Source organism: Anomaloglossus baeobatrachus, chromosome 1 (assembly GCF_048569485.1).
Source record: "Anomaloglossus baeobatrachus isolate aAnoBae1 chromosome 1, aAnoBae1.hap1, whole genome shotgun sequence".
In the NCBI taxonomy this organism is placed as follows: domain Eukaryota; kingdom Metazoa; phylum Chordata; class Amphibia; order Anura; family Aromobatidae; genus Anomaloglossus; species Anomaloglossus baeobatrachus.
Window position 1 is genome coordinate 945,088,242 of NC_134353.1, and position 24,574 is coordinate 945,112,815.

The 24,574-nt window shown below is 52.4% G+C and overlaps 1 protein-coding gene across 1 annotated transcript in view; it reads left to right on the forward strand.

Annotated features, from left to right (window-relative positions):
- The window catches only part of OXCT1 (3-oxoacid CoA-transferase 1), a 125,380-nt gene that overhangs the window by 31,053 nt on the left and 69,753 nt on the right, over positions 1-24,574 (forward strand). The window contains exons 4-5 of the mRNA XM_075328821.1: positions 943-1,078; positions 23,675-23,824. Coding sequence (XP_075184936.1) covers positions 943-1,078; positions 23,675-23,824 — 286 coding nt within the window. The remainder of the gene's footprint in view (positions 1-942; positions 1,079-23,674; positions 23,825-24,574) is intronic.

Consider the following 24,574-nt stretch of genomic DNA (forward strand, 5'->3'; position numbering starts at 1 on the left):
CATGCAGCTCCTTTAATGTTACTGTTGGCTTTCCAAACTAAGTTTCTTCTTTTCATGAATTTTTGAGAGATGTGCAGTTCTAGGTCATGTCTTTTCTTGATGACTGTCTTCAGAGTGTCCCGATAGATCTAATTCCTTGGAAATTTATGTGTACCTTCTCCTGACTGATAACTTGCCACAGTGACATCCCTTTGCTGCGTTGTCAGCTGTTTACAGGCCAGAAAATGTCAGGAAAATCCTCCTGGAATATGAGATTAATCCCCCTAGAATATGAGATTAATCAGAATCGCTGTAAATAATGGCGACCAAGTTCCGATACTGTGTAACACGGGGGTAAATGTGATTGGTTAATCCTGAACACAATGACGTCTCCATTATAAGAGGGTGTTCATACTTATGCAACCATAGATTTGATATTTTTATTTTCCTTTCAAAATGATTTTTGTTTATTTCTCAATGGATTTGCACGGATTATCAGAGATATTAAAGTGGGTGGGTGAGAGTTCTGAAATTATTCTTCTAGCTTTTTTTTTTTTTTTTACTGGGGTGTGTAGACTTTTTATATCTACTGTTCAGTCCTGGAAGTTGTGGCAGAGGCATGGCTATGCTTCGTCCTAATTTTTGTTGGTGCACTGGGCGCAATATCCACCTCTCAGTTTTATAGGAGGTGAACTGCAGTACCGATAACCGCCATTACACAGAGGGGGCGCTGTGCTGTCCCAGCCTCGTATACTATGCGCATCACTAGGGATGAAAACAACTGGTTGGTGTTGGAGCTCCAGCGATCTGATATTGATGCCTTACCACATGGATAACCCCATAAATTGAGATCAATTCTTATATAATTGTGTTAAAATTCTGCCAACTGGCGGCATTAAACAACCGCCAACCAGCAACATTTGCAGCAGTTTGCAGTGCCTCACAATTCTCTTTATTTTGCAGCGTGGATGACTTCGGACTGGGATTACTCCTGAAAACCAAGCAGATCAAGCGCATGGTGTCCTCCTACGTGGGGGAGAATGCAGAGTTTGAGCGGCAGTACCTCCAAGGAGAGCTGGAGGTGGAGCTCGTCCCTCAGGTGAGCCGGCCTTGGCACCTCTCAAGATCTGGTGGAGTATGACACTAGGGCTGCGCGGTGACTTTTGCCACGATACTGGTTGCTTGTCCATATATCATTTCATGGATAATGGAGGTAGTAGTGACCGTTGGCGCCGAAACGCAGGGTGACGGTGCCGGCAAAGAAGGACTGACACGGTAGTTGCGGTTCCAGGTCTTTACTCACTGTCCTTTGGTTGGGGGTACCGGTCTCTGCCGTGATGGGCTCCAGCCGATCCCGGATAATTCTGAGGTCCCACTGTGTGTCCTTTCTGGACGCGGTCCCTACAGTCCCTTGGATGTAATGTAGACCGGGTCACGGGTGTTTCCTGCCCCTGGAATCACGTGTAGCTGTGTAGAGCCCGGGCTGAGCTGTCTGCTCCAAGCCACGAGTCTCGTAGATGCTCCCAGAAGTATAAAAGGTGATGCCTGGACCGAAATCCCGACTGTCCTCCTCATCCCAAGCTGTGTCCAGGGTTAACTGACTGTGTGAAGATGCTCCTTCCTTTTCCCCAAGTGGTGCCCGCCCCCCAGGTGGTTGTCCTAGTGACCGGTAAAGTCCCATGCCTCGTGATGGCCACCCCCGTCTACCCTAAGCCAACCCCGGTGGGAAAGCACCTAACTGCGTGTGGTTTGTGGATGTGAGAAACACCAGCAGTTAACCTCTTCCTTACCCGGGATGAATACCGCACCTTAAGTGAGGTGCAGTACCCTGTGGCGACTGAAGCCTCAGGGGCGCCACACACCGACCCATACACACAACACTACCAGTACAGCACTGTGATAACGGTATTATGTAGGTCACAAAGTGGCTCTAGTGCAGAATCTCCAGCATGGCCCCAACTGTCACAGGTCTTTAACCCCTTTGTGACCTTGGTACTCGTACATCCTAGATTATGTCCTTCCCTTTGATGCGGGCTCACACGCCGAGCCCGCATCTTTCCCTGCACATGTTGGTGGATCTGATCCACTATCATGTGTCCCTAAGAGCCGCGGATAGATCGGAGATCAAGTTAAATGCCACTGTCAATCTCTGCGGTTGGTCTAGGCTCTGGGATCTGGACGCGACTCCACCCCCGGCACCCACTATATGTACGCCCGGAGGTCAAGCATTATAATACGCCACACAGCTCCTTTCCGTAGAGGGATGTCATATTGCTAGGTTATACCATCACTTAAAGAAGGTGTCCGACCATGTCCGACCTCAAACATTTTTTTTAAGCTAAGCTGTGCTGTATTGTCATCTAAAACACCCCTACATTATTTTTTTGTTTTTGTTTTCTGACTTTTGTTCCTCTTGAATTATCCCTTTATTCTCGGCAGCCATTTTATTTCCCTGCAGCTCAACCAAACATGACATCTTCCTATACCGAACCTTACAGTCAGAGCTGGCACCGCCCGGCCTCACTGTCCAGCCCCACCTTCTGCACACTCATTGGCTGTCAGTATTCTGCTCCTCGTTTGCCCGCTGTCTGTGCTCTGCACATCTCGGCACTGTAGTGACGTCACCGCTGCGCTGAGCGGTCAGAGAGCACAGACTCTAGCGGGGCAATGATGAGAGGGAGCGCTGCGCCAGCTCACGGGCCCCATAGCAGTGGCATGGGACAGTGCGGGGGAGAGTATGGAATGTGGGGACTCCGACGCACTATACCCGCCCAGCAGGGTGGCAACATGACGTCGGCTGTGATTTTGTCTGGAGGCTCCTGCCCCTGTTGACGTGACATCACAGGAAGTAGCAAAATCCCCGCAGGAGCGGTCAGATGACCACTTTGAGCCAGGGGAGAGGGGTTGACAGCAGGGCAGGTAGGTAGTCGCTCTCTATTTACCTGCCTCTATGTAGCCCAATATTGAAATAAACAAAAATAAGCCGAATAACCCCTTTAATGATTGCTGGGGTTGAACTTCTGGGGTCCCCACTGATCCAGACAATCAAGGGGCTTCACAGATGCATCCCCTTCAGTTTTTCTTTTGCACAACAATGTTCCTGGCCAGCAAGGTGCTGCAGAGAGCTCTGTTCACCTGAAGCATCAGGTTGCCAAGGAAGCCGCAGCGCAAAAAAAAGACTGTAAAAGGGACGCCGCACAGCAGTCCCTTCATTCTTGGCACTAATGATGATTCCAGATATCGGACCCTCATTGGTAATTAAAGAGGACCTGTCTCCAGTCTGAGACATTTTTAGCACACCGGTCCCCAATGTCCCCTTAAAGGTTATCAGGGGGCGTGGCCTGGATGGCAATGTGAGGAGACCTGTCTGTGGAGCTCTCCTGCAAACACTCATGATAAATACCTGAACACCGCTGTTATCACTGCCTCAGCCGGCTGTCTGGAAGATACGGTGGTGAGGACTTGTCTGGGGTGAGTCTGGTGGATGCAGAGCGGTGCCATGGTCTGTCGCAGGCAAAAAGATACTGGAGGCGGGAAAGTCCCCAGCTCTCAAGATGGTGCCATGATAAGGCAGGAAGCTGAGAAAGTTAATGCAGCCTGTCAGCAGAGGATGCAGATCGCTGCAAGGCTGGAGAAGTTTGCCTGGACTCCAGAGAAATCACTTCAGCATATAGATAACAGAGGTGAGAAAGGAGAGAAGGGGGAAGACAATGCCAGCTCTGATGAGATGGGGGATGGTGAAGAGCAGCAAGATAATACAGGAGAGGTGGAGAAAGCACATAGTGCAGAGGAGGCTACAGAAAACCCCACTTTAAAGGATGTTTTTGCAGTGGTGTCTTTTTGTAAAGAAGCTCTGACTACCCTGACAAAACAAGTTGCAGGAATACAGGCAGAGGTGGCTGGCATTAAGGAAGACCTCAAAAAAGCAGACCTGAGAACAGGAGCTGTGGAGGAGAGAGTGGGGATAACAGAGGATCATATTACAAAACTACAAAAGTCTGAAAAAACATTTGCACAGCAGATAGCTGAAATCATGGCAAAAAATGATGATTTAGAGAATCGCTCTAGAAGGAATAACATCAGTATTGTCGGCATCCCTGATAAAGCGGAAGGAAGAAACCCCACTGAATATATAGAAGACTGGCTTAGGGAAAAAATTGGTGCTAATGTCTTATCCAAGCTCTATGCCGTGGAACGTGCACACAGAGTCCCGATGCAGCCACAACCAGCAGGCAGGGGCCCTCGCACTATGCTAGCCAAGCTCCTCAACTACAGGGACAGGGACTATACTGCGAAAGGCAAGAGACATGGAGGATCTTATGATTGACGGCCAGAGAATTTCCATATACCCGGACTACTCCATTTCTGTTCAAAAGCTACGTATGACTTTTACTGGAGTAAAGAGGCGCCTGCGAGAGATTGGGGTGCAATACTCAATGATGTTCCCGGCAAAGCTAAGAGTGACGGCGTTGGAGCGGGTGCACTTTTTTACAACTCCGGAGGAAGCCATGCAGTGGTTGGACGTAAACGAAAAGCGGATCCATTTGAAGGAATGAGCTGACTCTCTGAATCTGCAGTGTGTTGGAGAAGGCCGGCTGAGGCTCTACGACATCCTTAGGAGCTTACAGGGGACCCTTCTTGTTTTTTCTTTCTTTTCTTCCCCTTTTTTTTCCTCCTTCCCTTTGGGATTGAGGTAGTATGCAGGGGGAATGCGAAGGGTTTGATGTGAGCTTCGCAGGACATGGGGACTGCCTAATTAGGCGCGGTGGTGGTGTTTACAATTTGAGATTCCAGTTTAATTAATGTTCGCCATTTTACTGTTATATTGGTTGAGTGGAATATGATTATACATAGAAAGGGGGGTAGTGGAGAATTGTTGGAAAAGGGACGAGTTTCAAAATGTGTCTAAGAGGGGAAGGCGAGGGAGGTGGGGGGGAATTTAGTAGGGATTATGGACCAGGTTTGGAAAACCTGATGCTTCACGGGAGTACTCAAAAACAGGAAGTGGTGGGGAGCAGGAGGGGAGGGGAGCAGGGGGTGAGGGGGGAAAGGGGTAGGGTGGAGGCAGCATGGGGAGATACTATAAGGTTTGATGGTTTTACTGGGTGGGATAATGGGGGATAGAATTAAGGTGTTGAGTTGGAATATTAGAGGGTTATCAGATAGGTCTAGGAGAGCGGCAATAATTAAATATGTTCAAGACCAGAACCCGTCAGTAATATGTCTACTAGAAACGCATCTCACAAAGGAGACAACACATGTTTTACATAGGAGATGGGTGCAGAAGGCCTATCATTCCACCTTTTCCAACTATGCAAGGGGTGTATCACTGCTGATCCATAGCTCTGTGCAATATGAAGAGATAGAAGTGTATGTGGATAAAGAGGGACAGTGTGTGGCCGTCAAGTGTAAAATATTTGGCAGACTCATGTGTATAGCTGCAATATATATACCACCTCCATATAAGTGCACCAACCTAAGGGAGATAAGGGAGTTCTCTGAGAAGGGGGGAGTAATCCCTTTTTTACTGGTGGGGGACTTCAATAATGTGATAGACCTGTACTGGGATAGGAGTAGTAGACCTCCAGGTATTCAGGATAGTTGTATGACTTCGTTTGGCACTCTTATGGGGGAACTTGGAATGGTGGATGCCTGGCGAGTGAGGAATGGGAGGATATCCTGCTTCTCTTGTTATTCGGCTTCACATAACACTCTGTCCCGCATTGACATGGCTCTAGCTAGTGATCTGATGGATGCAATGATAGGCGAAGTGCAATATCTGACAAGAGTGATTTCAGATCATAGCCCAATTCTAGTGTCCATACGACGGGGGACCCTGACAGGGGGAAGGAGGGGAGAGTGGAAGCTTCATCCAGCATGGATCCGTCATATTAATATGGGGAATATAGAACGGGATCTTGGGGATTTCTTTATCCACAACGAGGGTAGCACTGGTCCGCTGGTGGTATGGGATGCGATGAAGGCATACCTCAGGGGGCTCCTGTTCAGGGATATCTGTAAACGTAAAACACAGACAAGGCAGGATGAGAAAGATAGCCTGGAGGCCTTAGATAAGGCAGAGCTGGAAGCAATCCGGAGTACTACTACGGACGCGAAGCAAAATATTAGGCAGGCGCATGAACAGGTTAATAAGATGCTTTTGGAGAAGGCGGTAAGGAAGCAGGCATTCCAAAAATTGCATTTTTATGAGGAGGGAGAAAAAGTTGGTCATCTATTATCGGTGATAGCTTCAGCTCAAAGGAGTAGCTTATTTGTGCATGGTATGGACACGGTGGAGGGGACACAGGTCACTGAGGTTGAGGAGATCCTTGGGGTCTTTAAAGACTTCTATCGCACGCTATATTCTTCTAGCGGAGAGATGAGGGTGGAAGAGGTGGACTCATTTCTTGAGCGAGGTGAGCTTCCGGTGTTGTCTGTGGCGGATAGAGATAAACTGGAGTCACCTATTACTATTGATGAACTGGAGGGCGCTCTGCATGGCATGAGCAATGACAAGGCACCGGGAGCAGACGGGCTACCAGTTGAAATTTATAAACAGAAGAAATCCTATTACCCAAACTATTGAAAGTCTTTGAGGTGGCGGAGGGGGAAGGTGTATTGCCTGAATCTATGAGAGAAGCAATAATAGTAGTAATTCCTAAGGAGGATAAAAATCCGAGGCTTCCAGACTCATATAGACCCATCTCGTTATTAACAGCGGACGTGAAGCTTCTGGCTAAGGTGTTGTCAAACCGGCTGACTGGAGTTATATCTAACCTAATCCATATGGACCAATCAGGGTTCATGGCCAATAGGTCGACAGCTGCTAATATCAGGAGATTATATCTTAATCTACAGTTGCCGCCTGACAACCCTGGCCGGAGGGTGATCGCTTCGCTAGATGCCCAGAAAGCGTTCGATAGTGTTGAGTGGGGGTATCTGTGGAAAGTGTTGCAGCATATGGGTTTTGGCCCATGGTTTGTAAAGTGGGTGCAGCTGTTGTATAATAGGCCTACTGCTAAAGTTAGAGTAAGGCTAGGTTCGCACACTGCGTCTTTTTGACGCTGCGTTTTTGTGCGTTTTTGGCCGCTAAAAACGCACAAAAACGCACCTGCGTCGAAAAAACGCATCAAAAAACGCATGCGTTTTTGCCGCGATTTGGTGCGTTTTTGGCTGCGTTTTGCTGCGTTTTTGATCTCTGCGTTTTGCTGCGTTTTTTATCAGTGAACAAAAAAAAAAAGGTCTGATGTCATTTCCTTCTTCAATGTGTTCTTCATTCTCCACTAGTGTATGCAGAAGAGCAGACAGCTGCAGAACTACAAGGCTCAGCATGCTCCATCCAGGACTGAATGCTTGAGGGAGAGTCAGGGGGAGCAGACCTACAAGGCTCAGCATCCTCCATCCAATAGTGTATGCAGGAGAGCAGACAGCAGCTGTCGAACTACAAGGCTCAGCATCCTCCTTCCAGGACTGTATGCAGGATTTCTTTGCCCCCCCAAACAAAAAAAATGACATGGGCTTCGCCATATTTTTGTATGCTAGCCGGGTACAGCAGGCAGGTACGGGCTGCCCCCAACCCCCAGCTGCCTATTTGTACCCGGCTGGGAACCAAAAATATAGGGAAGCCCTTTTTTTTTAAATAATTTCATGAATTTCATGAAATAATTTAAAAAAAAAAATGACGTGAGCTTCGCCCAATTTTTGAGTCCAGCCAGGTACAGTTAAGTCCAGAAATATTTGGACAGTGACACAATTTCCGCGAGTTGGGCTCTGCATGCCACCACATTGGATTTGAAATGAAACCTCTACAACAGAATTCAAGTGCAGATTGTAACGTTTAATTTGAAGGTTTGAACAAAAATATCTGATAGAAATTGTAGGAATTGTCACATTTCTTTACAAACACTCCACATTTTAGGAGGTCAAAAGTAATTGGACAAATAAACCAAACCCAAACAAAATATTTTTATTTTCAATATTTTGTTGCGAATCCTTTGGAGGCAATCACTGCCTTAAGTCTGGAACCCATGGACATCACCAAACGCTGGGTTTCCTCCTTCTTAATGCTTTGCCAGGCCTTTACAGCCGCAGCCTTCAGGTCTTGCTTGTTTGTGGGTCTTTCCGTCTTAAGTCTGGATTTGAGCAAGTGAAATGCATGCTCAATTGGGTTAAGATCTGGTGATTGACTTGACCATTGCAGAATGTTCCACTCTTTTGCACTCATGAACTCCTGGGTAGCTTTGGCTGTATGCTTGGGGTCATTGTCCATCTGTACTATGAAGCGCCGTCCGATCAACCTTGCGGCATTTGGCTGAATCTGGGCTGAAAGTATATCCCGGTACACTTCAGAATTCATCCGGCTACTCTTGTCTGCTGTTATGTCATCAATAAACACAAGTGACCCAGTGCCATTGAAAGCCATGCATGCCCATGCCATCACGTTGCCTCCACCATGTTTTACAGAGGATGTGGTGTGCCTTGGATCATGTGCCGTTCCCTTTCTTCTCCAAACTTTTTTCTTCCCATCATTCTGGTACAGGTTGATCTTTGTCTCATCTGTCCATAGAATACTTTTCCAGAACTGAGCTGGCTTCATGAGGTGTTTTTCAGCAAATTTAACTCTGGCCTGTCTATTTTTGGAATTGATGAATGGTTTGCATCTAGATGTGAACCCTTTGTATTTACTTTCATGGAGTCTTCTCTTTACTGTTGACTTAGAGACAGATACACCTACTTCACTGAGAGTGTTCTGGACTTCAGTTGATGTTGTGAACGGGTTCTTCTTCACCAAAGAAAGTATGCGGCGATCATCCACCACTGTTGTCATCCGTGGACGCCCAGGCCTTTTTGAGTTCCCAAGCTCACCAGTTAATTCCTTTTTTCTCAGAATGTACCCGACTGTTGATTTTGCTACTCCAAGCATGTCTGCTATCTCTCTGATGGATTTTTTCTTTTTTTTCAGCCTCAGGATGTTCTGCTTCACCTCAATTGAGAGTTCCTTAGACCGCATGTTGTCTGGTCACAGCAACAGCTTCCAAATGCAAAACCACACACCTGTAATCAACCCCAGACCTTTTAACTGCTTCATTGATTACAGGTTAACGAGGGAGACGCCTTCAGAGTTAATTGCAGCCCTTAGAGTCCCTTGTCCAATTACTTTTGGTCCCTTGAAAAAGAGGAGGCTATGCATTACAGAGCTATGATTCCTAAACCCTTTCTCCGATTTGGATGTGAAAACTCTCATATTGCAGCTGGGAGTGTGCACTTTCAGCCCATATTTTATATATAATTGTATTTCTGAACATGTTTTTGTAAACAGCTAAAATAACAAAACTTGTGTCACTGTCCAAATATTTCTGGACCTAACTGTACAACTAGGCAGCTGGGGATTGGAATCCACAGTGCAGGGTGCCCATTCTTTCTGGGCACCCCCGCTGTGAATTGCAGTCCCGCAGCCACCCCAGAAAATGGCGCTTTCATAGAAGCGCCATCTTCTGGCGCTGTATCCAACTCTTCCAGCTGCCCTGATGCCGGGTGGCTCGCTGGGTAATAATGGGGTTAGGGCTAGCTGTATAGCTGGCCCTAAGCCCGAAATTCATGGTGTCACGCCAATATTAGACATGGCCACCATGAATTTCTAGTAAAGATAAAAAAAAAACACAACACACATAAAAATATTTTTATTAGAAATAAAACACAACACAATTAGTGACTCCATCTTTATTGAAATAAAAACCCCCCCTCCTCAGTAATCATGGGTCAGGGTCCCGCGCCGTCCAATCCGGATCCAATATCATCTGATTGGTTTGCTGGAAGGCAAAGCGATCAGATGATGTGTCAGGTTCTAGGGGCTGAAGCACATCACACATCAGCTGATTGTATAAAAGCCGATTATACAATCAGCTGATGCATCGGTGCAAAAAAAAAATAAAAAAAAAATAATACTCACTTATGTGCTGATTACCGGCAGCTCCTGCAGCGATGGGGCGGGAGTCTGATCCCGTCCGATCGCTGCAGCAGCTGCCGGTAATCAGGGATGAAGTCTCCTGACGCATCCGCTGATACCGGCCGGGCGCCCGCGTCACCGCGATACTTACGATCAGCTGATGCGTCAGGTGACTGCATCAGGTGATCTATCGCCAGGTCCTGCATCCATCGGAGGGTTCCCGGCCGTCTGCACACAGCCGGAGCGGGGGTGGCGATACCGTGAGAGGAGATGGGAGCGGGCATGGCACCGGGACCCTGCAGACAGGTGAGTATAACTTTTTTTTTTTTTTTTCTACTGTTAACTTTTGTTTTTGCAGCCGCTTCCACCTCCTGCCTGTACATGGCGCCGCACGGCAACATACATGCACAGGACGGGAGGTGGACGCAGCGGTGACGGTACCGGGAGGATTCACTCTTCTGTATATACTGACAGAAGGAATCCTCTTCCTGTACACGTCACTTTACTACCCACCTCCTGCGTTTATAGCTGTGTTTTTGGTCTTAGAAACGCACCAAAACGCAGCTATTTGCGTTTCTCATTGCGTCTTTCAACATCCCATTGCACTCAATGGATGAAAAGCGCAGTGAAAAACGCGGGAATAATTGACATGCTGCGTTTTTGTGGCACCACAAAAACGCAGCTGAAAAAAAACAGATGTGTGCGGACAGCAAAAATGAAAACTCATAGACTTTGCTGGGGAAGCAAAGTCCTGCAGTTTTGAGGCCAAAAACGCACCCGAAAAACGTGCAAAAACGCCGCGAAAAACGCACTGTGCGCACATAGCCTTAACGGTATGACCTCCTCAGCATTTGAGTTGCACCGGGGAACGAGGCAGGGCTGCCCACTATCGCCGCTCCTATTTGCTATTGCAATAGAGCCTCTGGCGGCGGCCATTAGGAAATCAAAGGAGATCCAGTGATTTAGGTATGGGCATTTAGAGGAGAAAATAGTTCTTTATGCTGACGATTTATTACTTTTCTTGGGGGATCCGTCAGCCTCATTGGATCATGCCATGCAGATAATAGAGAAATTTGGAGAAGTTTTGGGACTGACCATTAAAGGAGTTGTCCGACATAACAAAAATGTTTGAGTTTAAGCTAATCTGTGCTGTATTGTCATATTAATCACCCCTACATTGTTATTTTTTGTTTTCTAACTTTTGTTCCTCTTGAATTCACCCTTTATTCTCTGCAGCTTCTTGTTTACATTCAGCTCCAGCAAACTGACCACTTCCTGTGCAGAACCTCAGTCACAGCTGGCACTGCCCGGCCTCAGTGTCCAGCCCCACCCCAGTGTCCAGCCCCACCCCAGTGTCCAGCCTCGCCCTCTGCCCGCCCCCTGCACACACAGTCCCTGTCAGTATATTCTGCCCCAGCACCTGACCTGGTATCACTACAGCATTGCAAATAACAGCCCCACATCAGGCTCTGTACTCCCTCCACTCCACATCAGCCTCTGCACTCCCTCCACACCACATCAGCCTCTGCACTCCCTCCACACCACATCAGCCTCTGCACTCCCTCCACACCACATCAGCCTCTGCACTCCCTCCACACCACATCAGCCTCTGCACTCCCTCCACTCCACATCAGCCTCTGCACTCCCTCCACACCACATCAGCCTCTGCACTCCCTCCACACCACATCAGCCTCTGCACTCCCTCCACTCCACATCAGCCTCTGCACTCCCTCCACACCACATCAGCCTCTGCACTCCCTCCACACCACATCAGCCTCTGCACTCCCTCCACACCACATCAGCCTCTGCACTCCCTCCACACCACATCAGCCTCTGCACTCCCCCCACACCACATCAGCCTCTGCACTCCCTCCACACCATATCAGCCTCTGCACTCCCTCCACACCACATCAGCCTCTGCACTCCCCCCACACCACATCAGCCTCTGCACTCCCTCCACACCACATCAGCCTCTGCACTCCCTCCACACCACATCAGCCTCTGCACTCCCCCCACACCACATCAGCCTCTGCACTCCCTCCACACCACATCAGCCTCTGCACTCCCTCCACACCACATCAGCCTCTGCACTCCCTCCACACCACATCAGCCTCTGCACTCCCCCCACACCACATCAGCCTCTGCACTCCCTCCACACCACATCAGCCTCTGCACTCCCTCCACACCACATCAGCCTCTGCACTCCCCCCACACCACATCAGCCTCTGCACTCCCTCCACACCACATCAGCCTCTGCACTCCCTCCACACCACATCAGCCTCTGCACTCCCTCCACACCACATCAGCCTCTGCACTCCCCCCACACCACATCAGCCTCTGCACTCCCTCCACACCACATCAGCCTCTGCACTCCCTCCACACCACATCAGCCTCTGCACTCCCTCCACACCACATCAGCCTCTGCACTCCCTCCACACCACATCAGCCTCTGCACTCCCTCCACACCACATCAGCCTCTGCACTCCCTCCACACCACATCAGCCTCTGCACTCCCTCCACACCACATCAGCCTCTGCACTCCCTCCACTCCACATCAGCCTCTGCACTCCCCCCACACCACATCAGCCTCTGCACTCCCTCCACACCACATCAGCCTCTGCACTCCCTCCACTCCACATCAGCCTCTGCACTCCCCCCACACCACATCAGCCTCTGCACTCCCTCCACACCACATCAGCCTCTGCACTCCCTCCACACCACATCAGCCTCTGCACTCCCCCCACACCACATCAGCCTCTGCACTCCCTCCACACCACATCAGCCTCTGCACTCCCTCCACACCACATCAGCCTCTGCACTCCCTCCACACCACATCAGCCTCTGCACTCCCTCCACACCACATCAGCCTCTGCACTCCCTCCACACCACATCAGCCTCTGCACTCCCTCCACACCACATCAGCCTCTGCACTCCCCCCACACCACAATCGGGCTCTGCACCGCACACCACATCAGCCTCTGCACTCCCTCCACACCACATCAGCCTCTGCACTCCCTCCACACCACAATCGGGCTCTGCACCGCACACCACATCAGCCTCTGCACTCCCCCCACACCACATCAGCCTCTGCACTCCCTCCACACCACATCAGCCTCTGCACTCCCTCCACACCACAATCGGGCTCTGCACCGCACACCACATCAGCCTCTGCACTCCCTCCACACCACATCAGCCTCTGCACTCCCTCCACACCACAATCGGGCTCTGCACCGCACACCACATCAGCCTCTGCACTCCCTCCACACCACATCAGCCTCTGCACTCCCTCCACACCACATCAGCCTCTGCACTCCCTCCACACCACATCAGCCTCTGCACTCCCTCCACACCACATCAGCCTCTGCACTCCCCCCACACCACATCAGCCTCTGCACTCCCTCCACACCACATCAGCCTCTGCACTCCCTCCACACCACATCAGCCTCTGCACTCCCCCCACACCACAATCGGGCTCTGCACCGCACACCACATCAGCCTCTGCACTCCCTCCACACCACATCAGCCTCTGCACTCCCTCCACACCACATCAGCCTCTGCACTCCCTCCACACCACATCAGCCTCTGCACTCCCCCCACACCACATCAGCCTCTGCACTCCCTCCACACCACATCAGCCTCTGCACTCCCCCCACACCACAATCGGGCTCTGCACCGCACACCACATCAGCCTCTGCACTCCCTCCACACCACATCAGCCTCTGCACTCCCCCCACACCACAATCGGGCTCTGCACCGCACACCACATCAGCCTCTGCACTCCCTCCACTCCACATCAGCCTCTGCACTCCCTCCACACCACATCAGCCTCTGCACTCCCTCCACACCACATCAGCCTCTGCACTCCCTCCACACCACATCAGCCTCTGCACTCCCTCCACACCACATCAGCCTCTGCACTCCCTCCACTCCACATCAGCCTCTGCACTCCCCCCACACCACATCAGCCTCTGCACTCCCTCCACACCACATCAGCCTCTGCACTCCCTCCACACCACATCAGCCTCTGCACTCCCCCCACACCACATCAGCCTCTGCACTCCCTCCACACCACATCAGCCTCTGCACTCCCTCCACACCACATCAGCCTCTGCACTCCCTCCACACCACATCAGCCTCTGCACTCCCTCCACACCACATCAGCCTCTGCACTCCCTCCACTCCACATCAGCCTCTGCACTCCCCCCACACCACATCAGCCTCTGCACTCCCTCCACACCACATCAGCCTCTGCACTCCCTCCACACCACATCAGCCTCTGCACTCCCCCCACACCACAATCGGGCTCTGCACCGCACACCACATCAGCCTCTGCACTCCCTCCACACCACATCAGCCTCTGCACTCCCTCCACACCACAATCGGGCTCTGCACCGCACACCACATCAGCCTCTGCACTCCCCCCACACCACATCAGCCTCTGCACTCCCTCCACACCACATCAGCCTCTGCACTCCCTCCACACCACAATCGGGCTCTGCACCGCACACCACATCAGCCTCTGCACTCCCTCCACACCACATCAGCCTCTGCACTCCCTCCACACCACAATCGGGCTCTGCACCGCACACCACATCAGCCTCTGCACTCCCTCCACACCACATCAGCCTCTGCACTCCCTCCACACCACATCAGCCTCTGCACTCCCTCCACACCACATCAGCCTCTGCACTCCCCCCACACCACATCAGCCTCTGCACTCCCTCCACACCACATCAGCCTCTGCACTCCCTCCACACCACATCAGCCTCTGCACTCCCCCCACACCACAATCGGGCTCTGCACCGCACACCACATCAGCCTCTGCACTCCCTCCACACCACATCAGCCTCTGCACTCCCTCCACACCACATCAGCCTCTGCACTCCCTCCACACCACATCAGCCTCTGCACTCCCCCCACACCACATCAGCCTCTGCACTCCCTCCACACCACATCAGCCTCTGCACTCCCTCCACACCACATCAGCCTCTGCACTCCCCCCACACCACAATCGGGCTCTGCACCGCACACCACATCAGCCTCTGCACTCCCTCCACACCACATCAGCCTCTGCACTCCCCCCACACCACAATCGGGCTCTGCACCGCACACCACATCAGCCTCTGCACTCCCTCCACACCACATCAGCCTCTGCACTCCCTCCACACCACATCAGCCTCTGCACTCCCCCCACACCACATCAGCCTCTGCACTCCCTCCACACCACATCAGCCTCTGCACTCCCCCCACACCACAATCGGGCTCTGCACCGCACACCACATCAGCCTCTGCACTCCCTCCACACCACATCAGCCTCTGCACTCCCTCCACACCACATCAGCCTCTGCACTCCCCCCACACCACATCAGCCTCTGCACTCCCTCCACACCACATCAGCCTCTGCACTCCCTCCACACCACATCAGCCTCTGCACTCCCTCCACACCACAATCGGGCTCTGCACCGCACACCACATCGGCCTCTGCACTCCCCCCACACCACAATCGGGCTCTGCACCGCACACCACATCAGCCTCTGCACTCCCTCCACACCACAATCGGGCTCTGCACCGCACACCACATCAGCCTCTGCACTCCCTCCACACCACATCAGCCTCTGCACTCCCCCCACACCACAATCGGGCTCTGCACCGCACACCACATCAGCCTCTGCACTCCCTCCACACCACATCAGCCTCTGCACTCCCTCCACACCACATCAGCCTCTGCACTCCCTCCACACCACATCAGCCTCTGCACTCCCCCCACACCACATCAGCCTCTGCACTCCCTCCACACCACATCAGCCTCTGCACTCCCTCCACACCACATCAGCCTCTGCACTCCCCCCACACCACATCAGCCTCTGCACTCCCTCCACACCACATCAGCCTCTGCACTCCCTCCACACCACATCAGCCTCTGCACTCCCCCCACACCACAATCGGGCTCTGCACCGCACACCACATCAGCCTCTGCACTCCCCCCACACCACAATCGGGCTCTGCACCGCACACCACATCAGCCTCTGCACTCCCCCCACACCACATCAGCCTCTGCACTCCCCCCACACCACAATCGGGCTCTGCACCGCACACCACATCAGCCTCTGCACTCCCCCCACACCACAATCGGGCTCTGCACCGCACACCACATCAGCCTCTGCACTCCCTCCACACCACATCAGCCTCTGCACTCCCTCCACACCACATCAGCCTCTGCACTCCCCCCACACCACAATCGGGCTCTGCACCGCACACCACATCAGCCTCTGCACTCCCCCCACACCACAATCGGGCTCTGCACCGCACACCACATCAGCCTCTGCACTCCCTCCACACCACATCAGCCTCTGCACTCCCCCCACACCACATCAGCCTCTGCACTCCCCCCACACCACAATCGGGCTCTGCACCGCACACCACATCAGCCTCTGCACTCCCTCCACACCACATCAGCCTCTGCACTCCCTCCACACCACATCAGCCTCTGCACTCCCCCCACACCACATCAGCCTCTGCACTCCCCCCACACCACATCAGCCTCTGCACTCCCCCCACACCACAATCGGGCTCTGCACCGCACACCACATCAGCCTCTGCACTCCCCCCACACCACATCAGCCTCTGCACTCCCTCCACACCACATCAGCCTCTGCACTCCCCCCACACCACAATCGGGCTCTGCACCGCACACCACATCAGCCTCTGCACTCCCCCCACACCACAATCGGGCTCTGCACCGCACACCACATCAGCCTCTGCACTCCCCCCACACCACATCAGCCTCTGCACTCCCCCCACACCACATCAGCCTCTGCACTCCCCCCACACCACATCGGGCTCTGCACTGCACACCACATCAGCCTCTGCACTCCCCCCACACCACATCAGCCTCTGCACTCCCCCCACACCACAATCGGGCTCTGCACCGCACACCACATCAGCCTCTGCACTCCCCCCACACCACATCGGGCTCTGCACCGCACACCACATCAGCCTCTGCACTCCCCCCACACCACATCAGCCTCTGCACTCCCCCCACACCACAATCGGGCTCTGCACCGCACACCACATCAGCCTCTGCACTCCCCCCACACCACATCAGCCTCTGCACTCCCCCCACACCACATCGGGCTCTGCACCGCACACCACATCAGCCTCTGCACTCCCCCCACACCACATCAGCCTCTGCACTCCCCCCACACCACAATCGGGCTCTGCACCGCACACCACATCAGCCTCTGCACTCCCCCCACACCACAATCGGGCTCTGCACCGCACACCACATCAGCCTCTGCACTCCCCCCACACCACATCAGCCTCTGCACTCCCCCCACACCACATCAGCCTCTGCACTCCCCCCACACCACATCGGGCTCTGCACTGCACACCACATCAGCCTCTGCACTCCCCCCACACCACATCAGCCTCTGCACTCCCCCCACACCACAATCGGGCTCTGCACCGCACACCACATCAGCCTCTGCACTCCCCCCACACCACATCGGGCTCTGCACCGCACACCACATCAGCCTCTGCACTCCCCCCACACCACATCAGCCTCTGCACTCCCCCCACACCACAATCGGGCTCTGCACCGCACACCACATCAGCCTCTGCACTCCCCCCACACCACAATCGGGCTCTGCACCGCACACCACATCAGCCTCTGCACTCCCCCCACACCACAATCGGGCTCTGCACCGCACACCACATCAGGCTCTGCACCGCACACCACATCAGGCTCTGCACCCCACACCACATCGGGCTCTGCACCGCACACCACATCAGGCTCTGCATCGCACACCACATCAGGCTCTGCACCGCACACCACATCAGGCTCTGCATCGCACACCACATCAGCCTCTGCACTCCCCCCACACCACATCAGCCTCTGCACTCCCCCCACACCACATCAGCCTCTGCACTCCCCCCACACCACATCGGGCTCTGCACTGCGCACCACATCATGCTCTGCACCGCACACCACATCAGGCTCTGCACCCCACACCACATCGGGCTCTGCACCGCACACCACATCGGGCTCTGCACCGCACACCACATCGGGCTCTGCACCGCACACCACATCGGGTTCTGCACCCCACACCACATCGGGCTCTGCACCCCACACCACATCGGGCTCTGCACCCCACAACACATCGGGCTCTGCACTGCATACACACACATCAGGCTGTGCACCGCACACACACACATCAGGCTGTACACCGCACACACACACATCAGGCTGTGCACCGCACACACACACATCAGGCTGTGCACCGCACACACACACATCAGGCTGTGCACCGCACACACACACATCAGGCTGTGCACCGCACACACACACATCAGGCTGTGCACCGCACACACACACATCAGGCTGTGCACCGCACACACACACATCAGGCTGTGCACCGCACACACACACATCAGGCTGTGCACCGCACACACACACATCAGGCTGTGCACCGCACACACACACATCAGGCTGTGCACCGCACACACACACATCAGGCTGTGCACCGCACACACACACATCAGGCTGTGCACCGCACACACACACATCAGGCTGTGCACCGCACACACACACACATCAGGCTGTGCACCGCACACACACACATCAGGCTGTGCACCGCACACACACACATCAGGCTGTGCACCGCACACACACACATCAGGCTGTGCACCGCACACACACACATCAGGCTGTGCACCGCACACACACACATCAGGCTGTGCACCGCACACACACACATCAGGCTGTGCACCGCACACACACACATCAGGCTGTGCACCGCACACACACACATCAGGCTGTGCACCGCACACACACACATCAGGCTGTGCACCGCACACACACACATCAGGCTGTGCACCGCACACACACACATCAGGCTGTGCACCGCACACACACACACACATCAGGCTGTGCACCGCACACACACACACACATCAGGCTGTGCACCGCACACACACATCAGGCTGTGCACCGCACACACACATCAGGCTGGGCACCGCACACACACATCAGGCTGTGCACCGCACACACACATCAGGCTGTGCACCGCACACACACATCAGGCTGTGCACCGCATACACACACACATACATACACACGCACACACACATCGGGCTGTGCACTGCATACACACACACACACACCTAGAGTTATATAATATACATTATCCCACCTCATGCACTCTCTTCTCTCCCACTGCACTATCTCCTCTGCCCCCCAGCACTCCCCTGTCTCTCACCCCCATGAAGTCTCGTTTCTGCCCCCCTGCTGTGTCACCCATGAACTCTTCTCTAGCCCCCCACTCTGTCAGCCGTGCACGCTCTTCTCTGTCCCCTCCCCCCCCCTGGTCGCTCGCTCTTCTCACCCATGCAGCTTGCTGTCTCTTCTCCGTGCTGTGATGATTGCAGTGTCCTATACAGAGCTCAGTGCTGTTGTTCGCTGGTGTCAGGTGACATCCCTGCTTCTTTCTGACTGTATTCAGAAGCGAGGAGCACGGGAGGTTGCATTCATCACAGAGACAGTGCACGGGGGAGGGGGGGTCACAGTTGCCCGGGCACCATACAACATAAAGAGCTGAGGACACTGTTGGGCAAACAGCGCTACGGTGTCCTAGACAGAGAGGGCAACCCTGTGTTTGTCCAGCACATACAGTGCAGAGATAGCAGCGCATAGGGAGGGGGGCGGGGCTCATCGCACTGTACAGCCCAGCAGGGCGGCAACATGCAGTGGCAGATTTGCATGTCAACATGGTCCTGCCCATGTTGACATGAAATGACCGGAAGTAGCAAAATCACAGCAGGAGCAGTCACATGACCCCTCTGAGCCGGGGGAGAGGGGCTGACAGCAGGGCAGGTAAGTGGTCACTATCTACTTACCTACCCCAATGTAGCCCAATAGTGTAAATAATAAAAAAAGCAAAATAAGCCGGATAACCCCTTTAATGGTCTAAATTGAGCCTCTTTAAAGTAGATGGGGAAGTAGCCTGGACAAATGAGGATACTGAGGCTGAGTGTGGACGAATTTAAATATCTAGGCATCCAGATATCTCTGCCAGTACAAAAATACATACAGGTGAACTTATGGCCTCTCCTTAAAAAATTGAGAGCCAAAGTGGATGCCTGGAACAAGCTACATTTGTCAGTTGTTGGAAGGGTTAATTTACTAAAGATGGTAGTAATGCCTAAACTCCTATACATACTGCACAATGCCCCTGTTTGTATTTCAAAGAAAAGATTTAAAGGGATAAACTCGCTGTTTAGGGACCTGGTGTGGGGTAAAAAGCAGCCCAGGGTGCGTTTAGAGACTTTACAAAGGCCGAAAGATGAGGGGGGTCTAGCAATCCCAAATCCGGAATTGTATTATATAGCGGCGCAATGTCAACACCTCAGGGGCTGGTCTGATCGAGAGAAAGAAGGGGGCATTAAAGAAGTACTGGAATACATAGTGGGTAGAAGTCCATTGGTAATGGGACTAGAGGATGGTGCGGTGGGGCTCCTGGGTGGAACGTCTCCTACAATGGCACTTATAAACAAGACCTGGGATAGGCTGAAAAGGGTGAGAGGGGTGACCCGGTTAACCAAGTTTACACCTATCTGGGATAACAGTAATCTCCCGGAGATTCAGAAAATGGGGAATATTGAGGAGTGGAGACAAAAGGGTATAAAATACATGCATCAGATATTGGACGGGGGAATGGTGAAATCGTTCCCGCAGTTACAGAGTGAGTTTCAGTTACCGGCGTCCGGCTGGCTCCACTACAGACAATTAAAACATGCGATTGCAGCCCAAGCGGCTAAACGAAGTGTGGCCATACAGACTGACCTGGTACTGGAGTATGTGTGTAAGGGGGGAGGAAGCACTAAAGGGATCATTTCTGGCACGTATAAAGATATACTACATACCTTTCTTTTAGACTACCCAATTAAAACTAAATCTAAATGGGAGGAGGAAGTTGGGACGATAACGGAGGAGGTGTGGGAGAGTATCCTGGAGTATGTGTGGCGCCCTGGACTAGCCAGGTCGTCACAGGTACTGCAACACACACACCCCCACCCCGAGACAGGCACATCAGCCAGACACAAATCCTTGTTGCCTCCCTCCAGGGGCTGATGTCCACACCAGGTGGGGTGGAGCCAGGCGGTTGGCCCCACCCACTGATGAGTTCACAGTCCTGGAGGCAGGAAAAAGCAGTTAGTTAAGCTCGGGCAGAGCTCGAGAGCAGTTGTAGTCTGCAGTTCAGTTAGGGAAGTGAAGGTGGAAGGAGTGTCTGCTGGTGTCTGGGTGCGTGGCCCAGGCACGGACAGCAAGGTTGACAGACGGTGGTGGCCGTCTGCAGGAGAGGCAAATCAACGCGGAACCGTAGGACCGGGGTCAGGCGGTGGCCCGCCGGTACCGAAGCGGGGAGCAAAGTGAAGCCAGCACACACAGGCAGGGCCTGCGGACCCCGACCAGGCTTGGAGCCGCCGAAAAGGTCAAATCCGTTAGTGACCGGAACCCCAGGGGTTTCCTAACAGCCACGACCCGATAGAAGGCAACCGTCCAACCCGCACAGAAGGGAATACAGCTAACGCCAAGGCTAGGATCCCAAGGGCCAGAGCCTGCGGGCAAAAGGGCTCCTCTGGCACATATACGCTGGGGAGCGGGTTACCGGTGGGAAGCCACCGGAGCCGAACAAACACACAGGTGCAGGAAAAGGCAGCTATCACCAACCGTCCGGGAGAAGTCACAGCAGCCGGCTGCGGGACCCGTCCATCCAGCCGTTTGGTTTACCAGAGACTTTGTGTATATTTGTAATATATAAGGATAAGGCTGCACATCAAAGTTAGATAATGGTATAATGCCTCAAGCATATGGAAAAATATTGGAAAATACAATGAAAAATGCTACTTGCTAACTTGAACATGTGAATAATGAATTGCATACCTGCCATGAATATTAGGAAAAAGGAGATATTTAGCAATCGCATTGATCAATGTAACTGAGCCCCAAAACCTCGTCAAGGTATATCTCTATATTGGGGTCCCTAGCTCTGTGACCCTAACTGTGTGTCATCTCATTGCAAGTTGCAAGAGGTTTTGGGGCTCAGTTACATTGATCAATGCGATTGCTAAATATCTCCTTTTTCCTAATATTCATGGCAGGTATGCAATTCATTATTCACATGTTCAAGTTAGCAAGTAGCATTTTTCATTGTATTTTCCAATATTTTTCCATATGCTTGAGGCATTATACCATTATCTAACTTTGATGTGCAGCCTTATCCTTATATAGTATGTATTTTTTGGCTTGCACTCATAATATATATATTAGTGCTCACTTCAGTTATCCTATTCAGTTATTTGTGTATATTTGTGGCTGAGTGAGTACAACCGTGCCATCCGGCACCGCGCCGTGCTGTCCCTGCGACCCTGCACCTCGCCAACCCTGCCTCCCCGTCACCTCACCGGGTCCCGGGACCACCAACCCCTACCCACGGAGGGGGAAAACAACATCCCAGCTGCTCCCTACCATCGCTCCCGGGATCCCCGTCACCAGCAGTGGTGGTGCCCAACCTCACCACAACCCGTGGGTGGCGTCACGGACTCAAATCCCCAAACAAACTACCCCTTTCACTCACGGGCGAGGAGCGCCGCTCGAGTCCCCGGATCTGGCCCACCGCTCGAGCCACCGAGCAGCAGCCGCAGCAGCGCCGGACCCGAGCGTTAGCGAGCGCAGTGCCCCGCCGCCCGCGACATATGTCCCTAAACGTTCCATGAGCGAACCGGCCAGACTATCTCACCTATACGTGATTCACCGGGTATATAGGTCTCCCTTACTGATGTTTAAAATGGGGTTGAAAAGGAATTCGGAGTGTCCAAGGTGTCAGGGATCTGACGCAGGTATTTTTCATATGATGTGGTCTTGTCCGAGACTGGTCTCCTTTTGGACTAAGGTTATCCACAAGATAGGAAGAACATATGGGTGTGTCCTTCCCAGGGAACCATTGCTATGCATATTGGGATATGTTGAGGAGCTTGGGGTGGAAAATACTATGGAAATTGTCATTGCTAGGCTGCTGTATACGGCAAGAAAGCTAATCGCCAGGTCCTGGATTACAAAAGACCCCCCGACCAGGGGAGAGTACATTAAAAGGGTGAAATGTATTCTTCAGCTGGAACAGGGAGTGTATGAAAGAAGGGGGAATGTTAAAATGCTTGAGAAGCTATGGTCTCCTTGGCTGCAATGCGGATAGTAAACTGGTCTGGGATCGGGATACCCGTCGGAGACCTTAGATGTGTGTGTTTTGTTTTATTTGTGTTACTAGTTGTTCCTCCTGCACATCGGGGTGAACGGGATGGTTGATATACTGCAGTTGGAGGGTATTCTAAGTGTGTACTAAATGGGATGTAGTATCGGGGAGAAGTGTTGCTGCCGGGGTGGGGGAGTTAAAGGGGTAATAGATGTGATAAACGTAATTTGGATGCCGATTTGTTATTCTGTTGTATGTATTCTGTTTTAATAAAAAAAAGTATCTGATTTTAAAAAAAAGGTCATCAGGGTCCGATCCTCCGCCTTGTAGGATGCTGTCATGCAGAGCGGCGGGGAGCGCCCACCTGTTATACGGTCGTTCCGCGGCTGTGCTCGCTTTCTGCATTTCCCGCTTTATATCTCCACTTAATGCAAAAAGGATTTTCTTGTTACAGAAAAATAAATGTTTCACAGAGAAATTGTGTTTTTTAATCGCCCTCCAGGGGACCCTCGCGGAGAAGGTTCGAGCCGGCGGCGCAGGGATTCCAGCGTTTTATACACCCACGGGTTACGGCACATTAATCCAGGAAGGAGGCGCGCCAATAAAATATAATAAAGATGGCAGCATAGCGATCTCCAGCGAGCCCAAGGAGGTGAGCGGGATTTATGTCTCTTACTTTATTACTGCAGCATCTCGGGACTCATAAAATGAGCGACTTCAGAAATGTTCTCCTCTCCTCTTGTCGGAGAAGATACGGATACCGGCTGTGTCCTTCACCGAGGAGGAAAAAAAAAAAAACAACAAACCCGGTTCTGTCCCAGAATTGATCTTGGATGTCTGCCCGGATGCCAGTCCCCATATAAGTCTATGGGGACCAAATTCCGGCACTATAAAATAGTGGTAGAATGGATAGGGGGATTACAGCAGGCGTGTTATACTTACCAGTATCCTGTGCAGCTGTGACACTACTTCTGGGGCCGCTCATTATCCCTCATACATATTCACTACTTCCTCCACCCACCAGCAATCCCGGTGTCTGTGATTGGTTGCTGTCAAACCGCACCACCACCTTGTGTGACAGTATCTGACTGCAACTAATCACAGATGCTATATGTCCCTATCATGGTGAAAAAAATAAGTAAATAAAATTGGGGTAGGGTCCCCCCATATTATGATACCCAGCACAGGTAAAGCCACGTCTACAGGTTGCAGCCCCCAGCCATGCACGTTTTTTGGCTGTGAAGCAAAATAAGAGGAACCACATGTGGCTTTTTTTTTTTTAATTATTATTTTGATACCCAGACATGATAAAGCCAATAGCTGGGGGCTAGTATTCTCAGGCTGGGGAGGCCCATGCTTATTGAGCACCCCAAGCCGATAAATAGCAGCCTGCAGCCGCCCA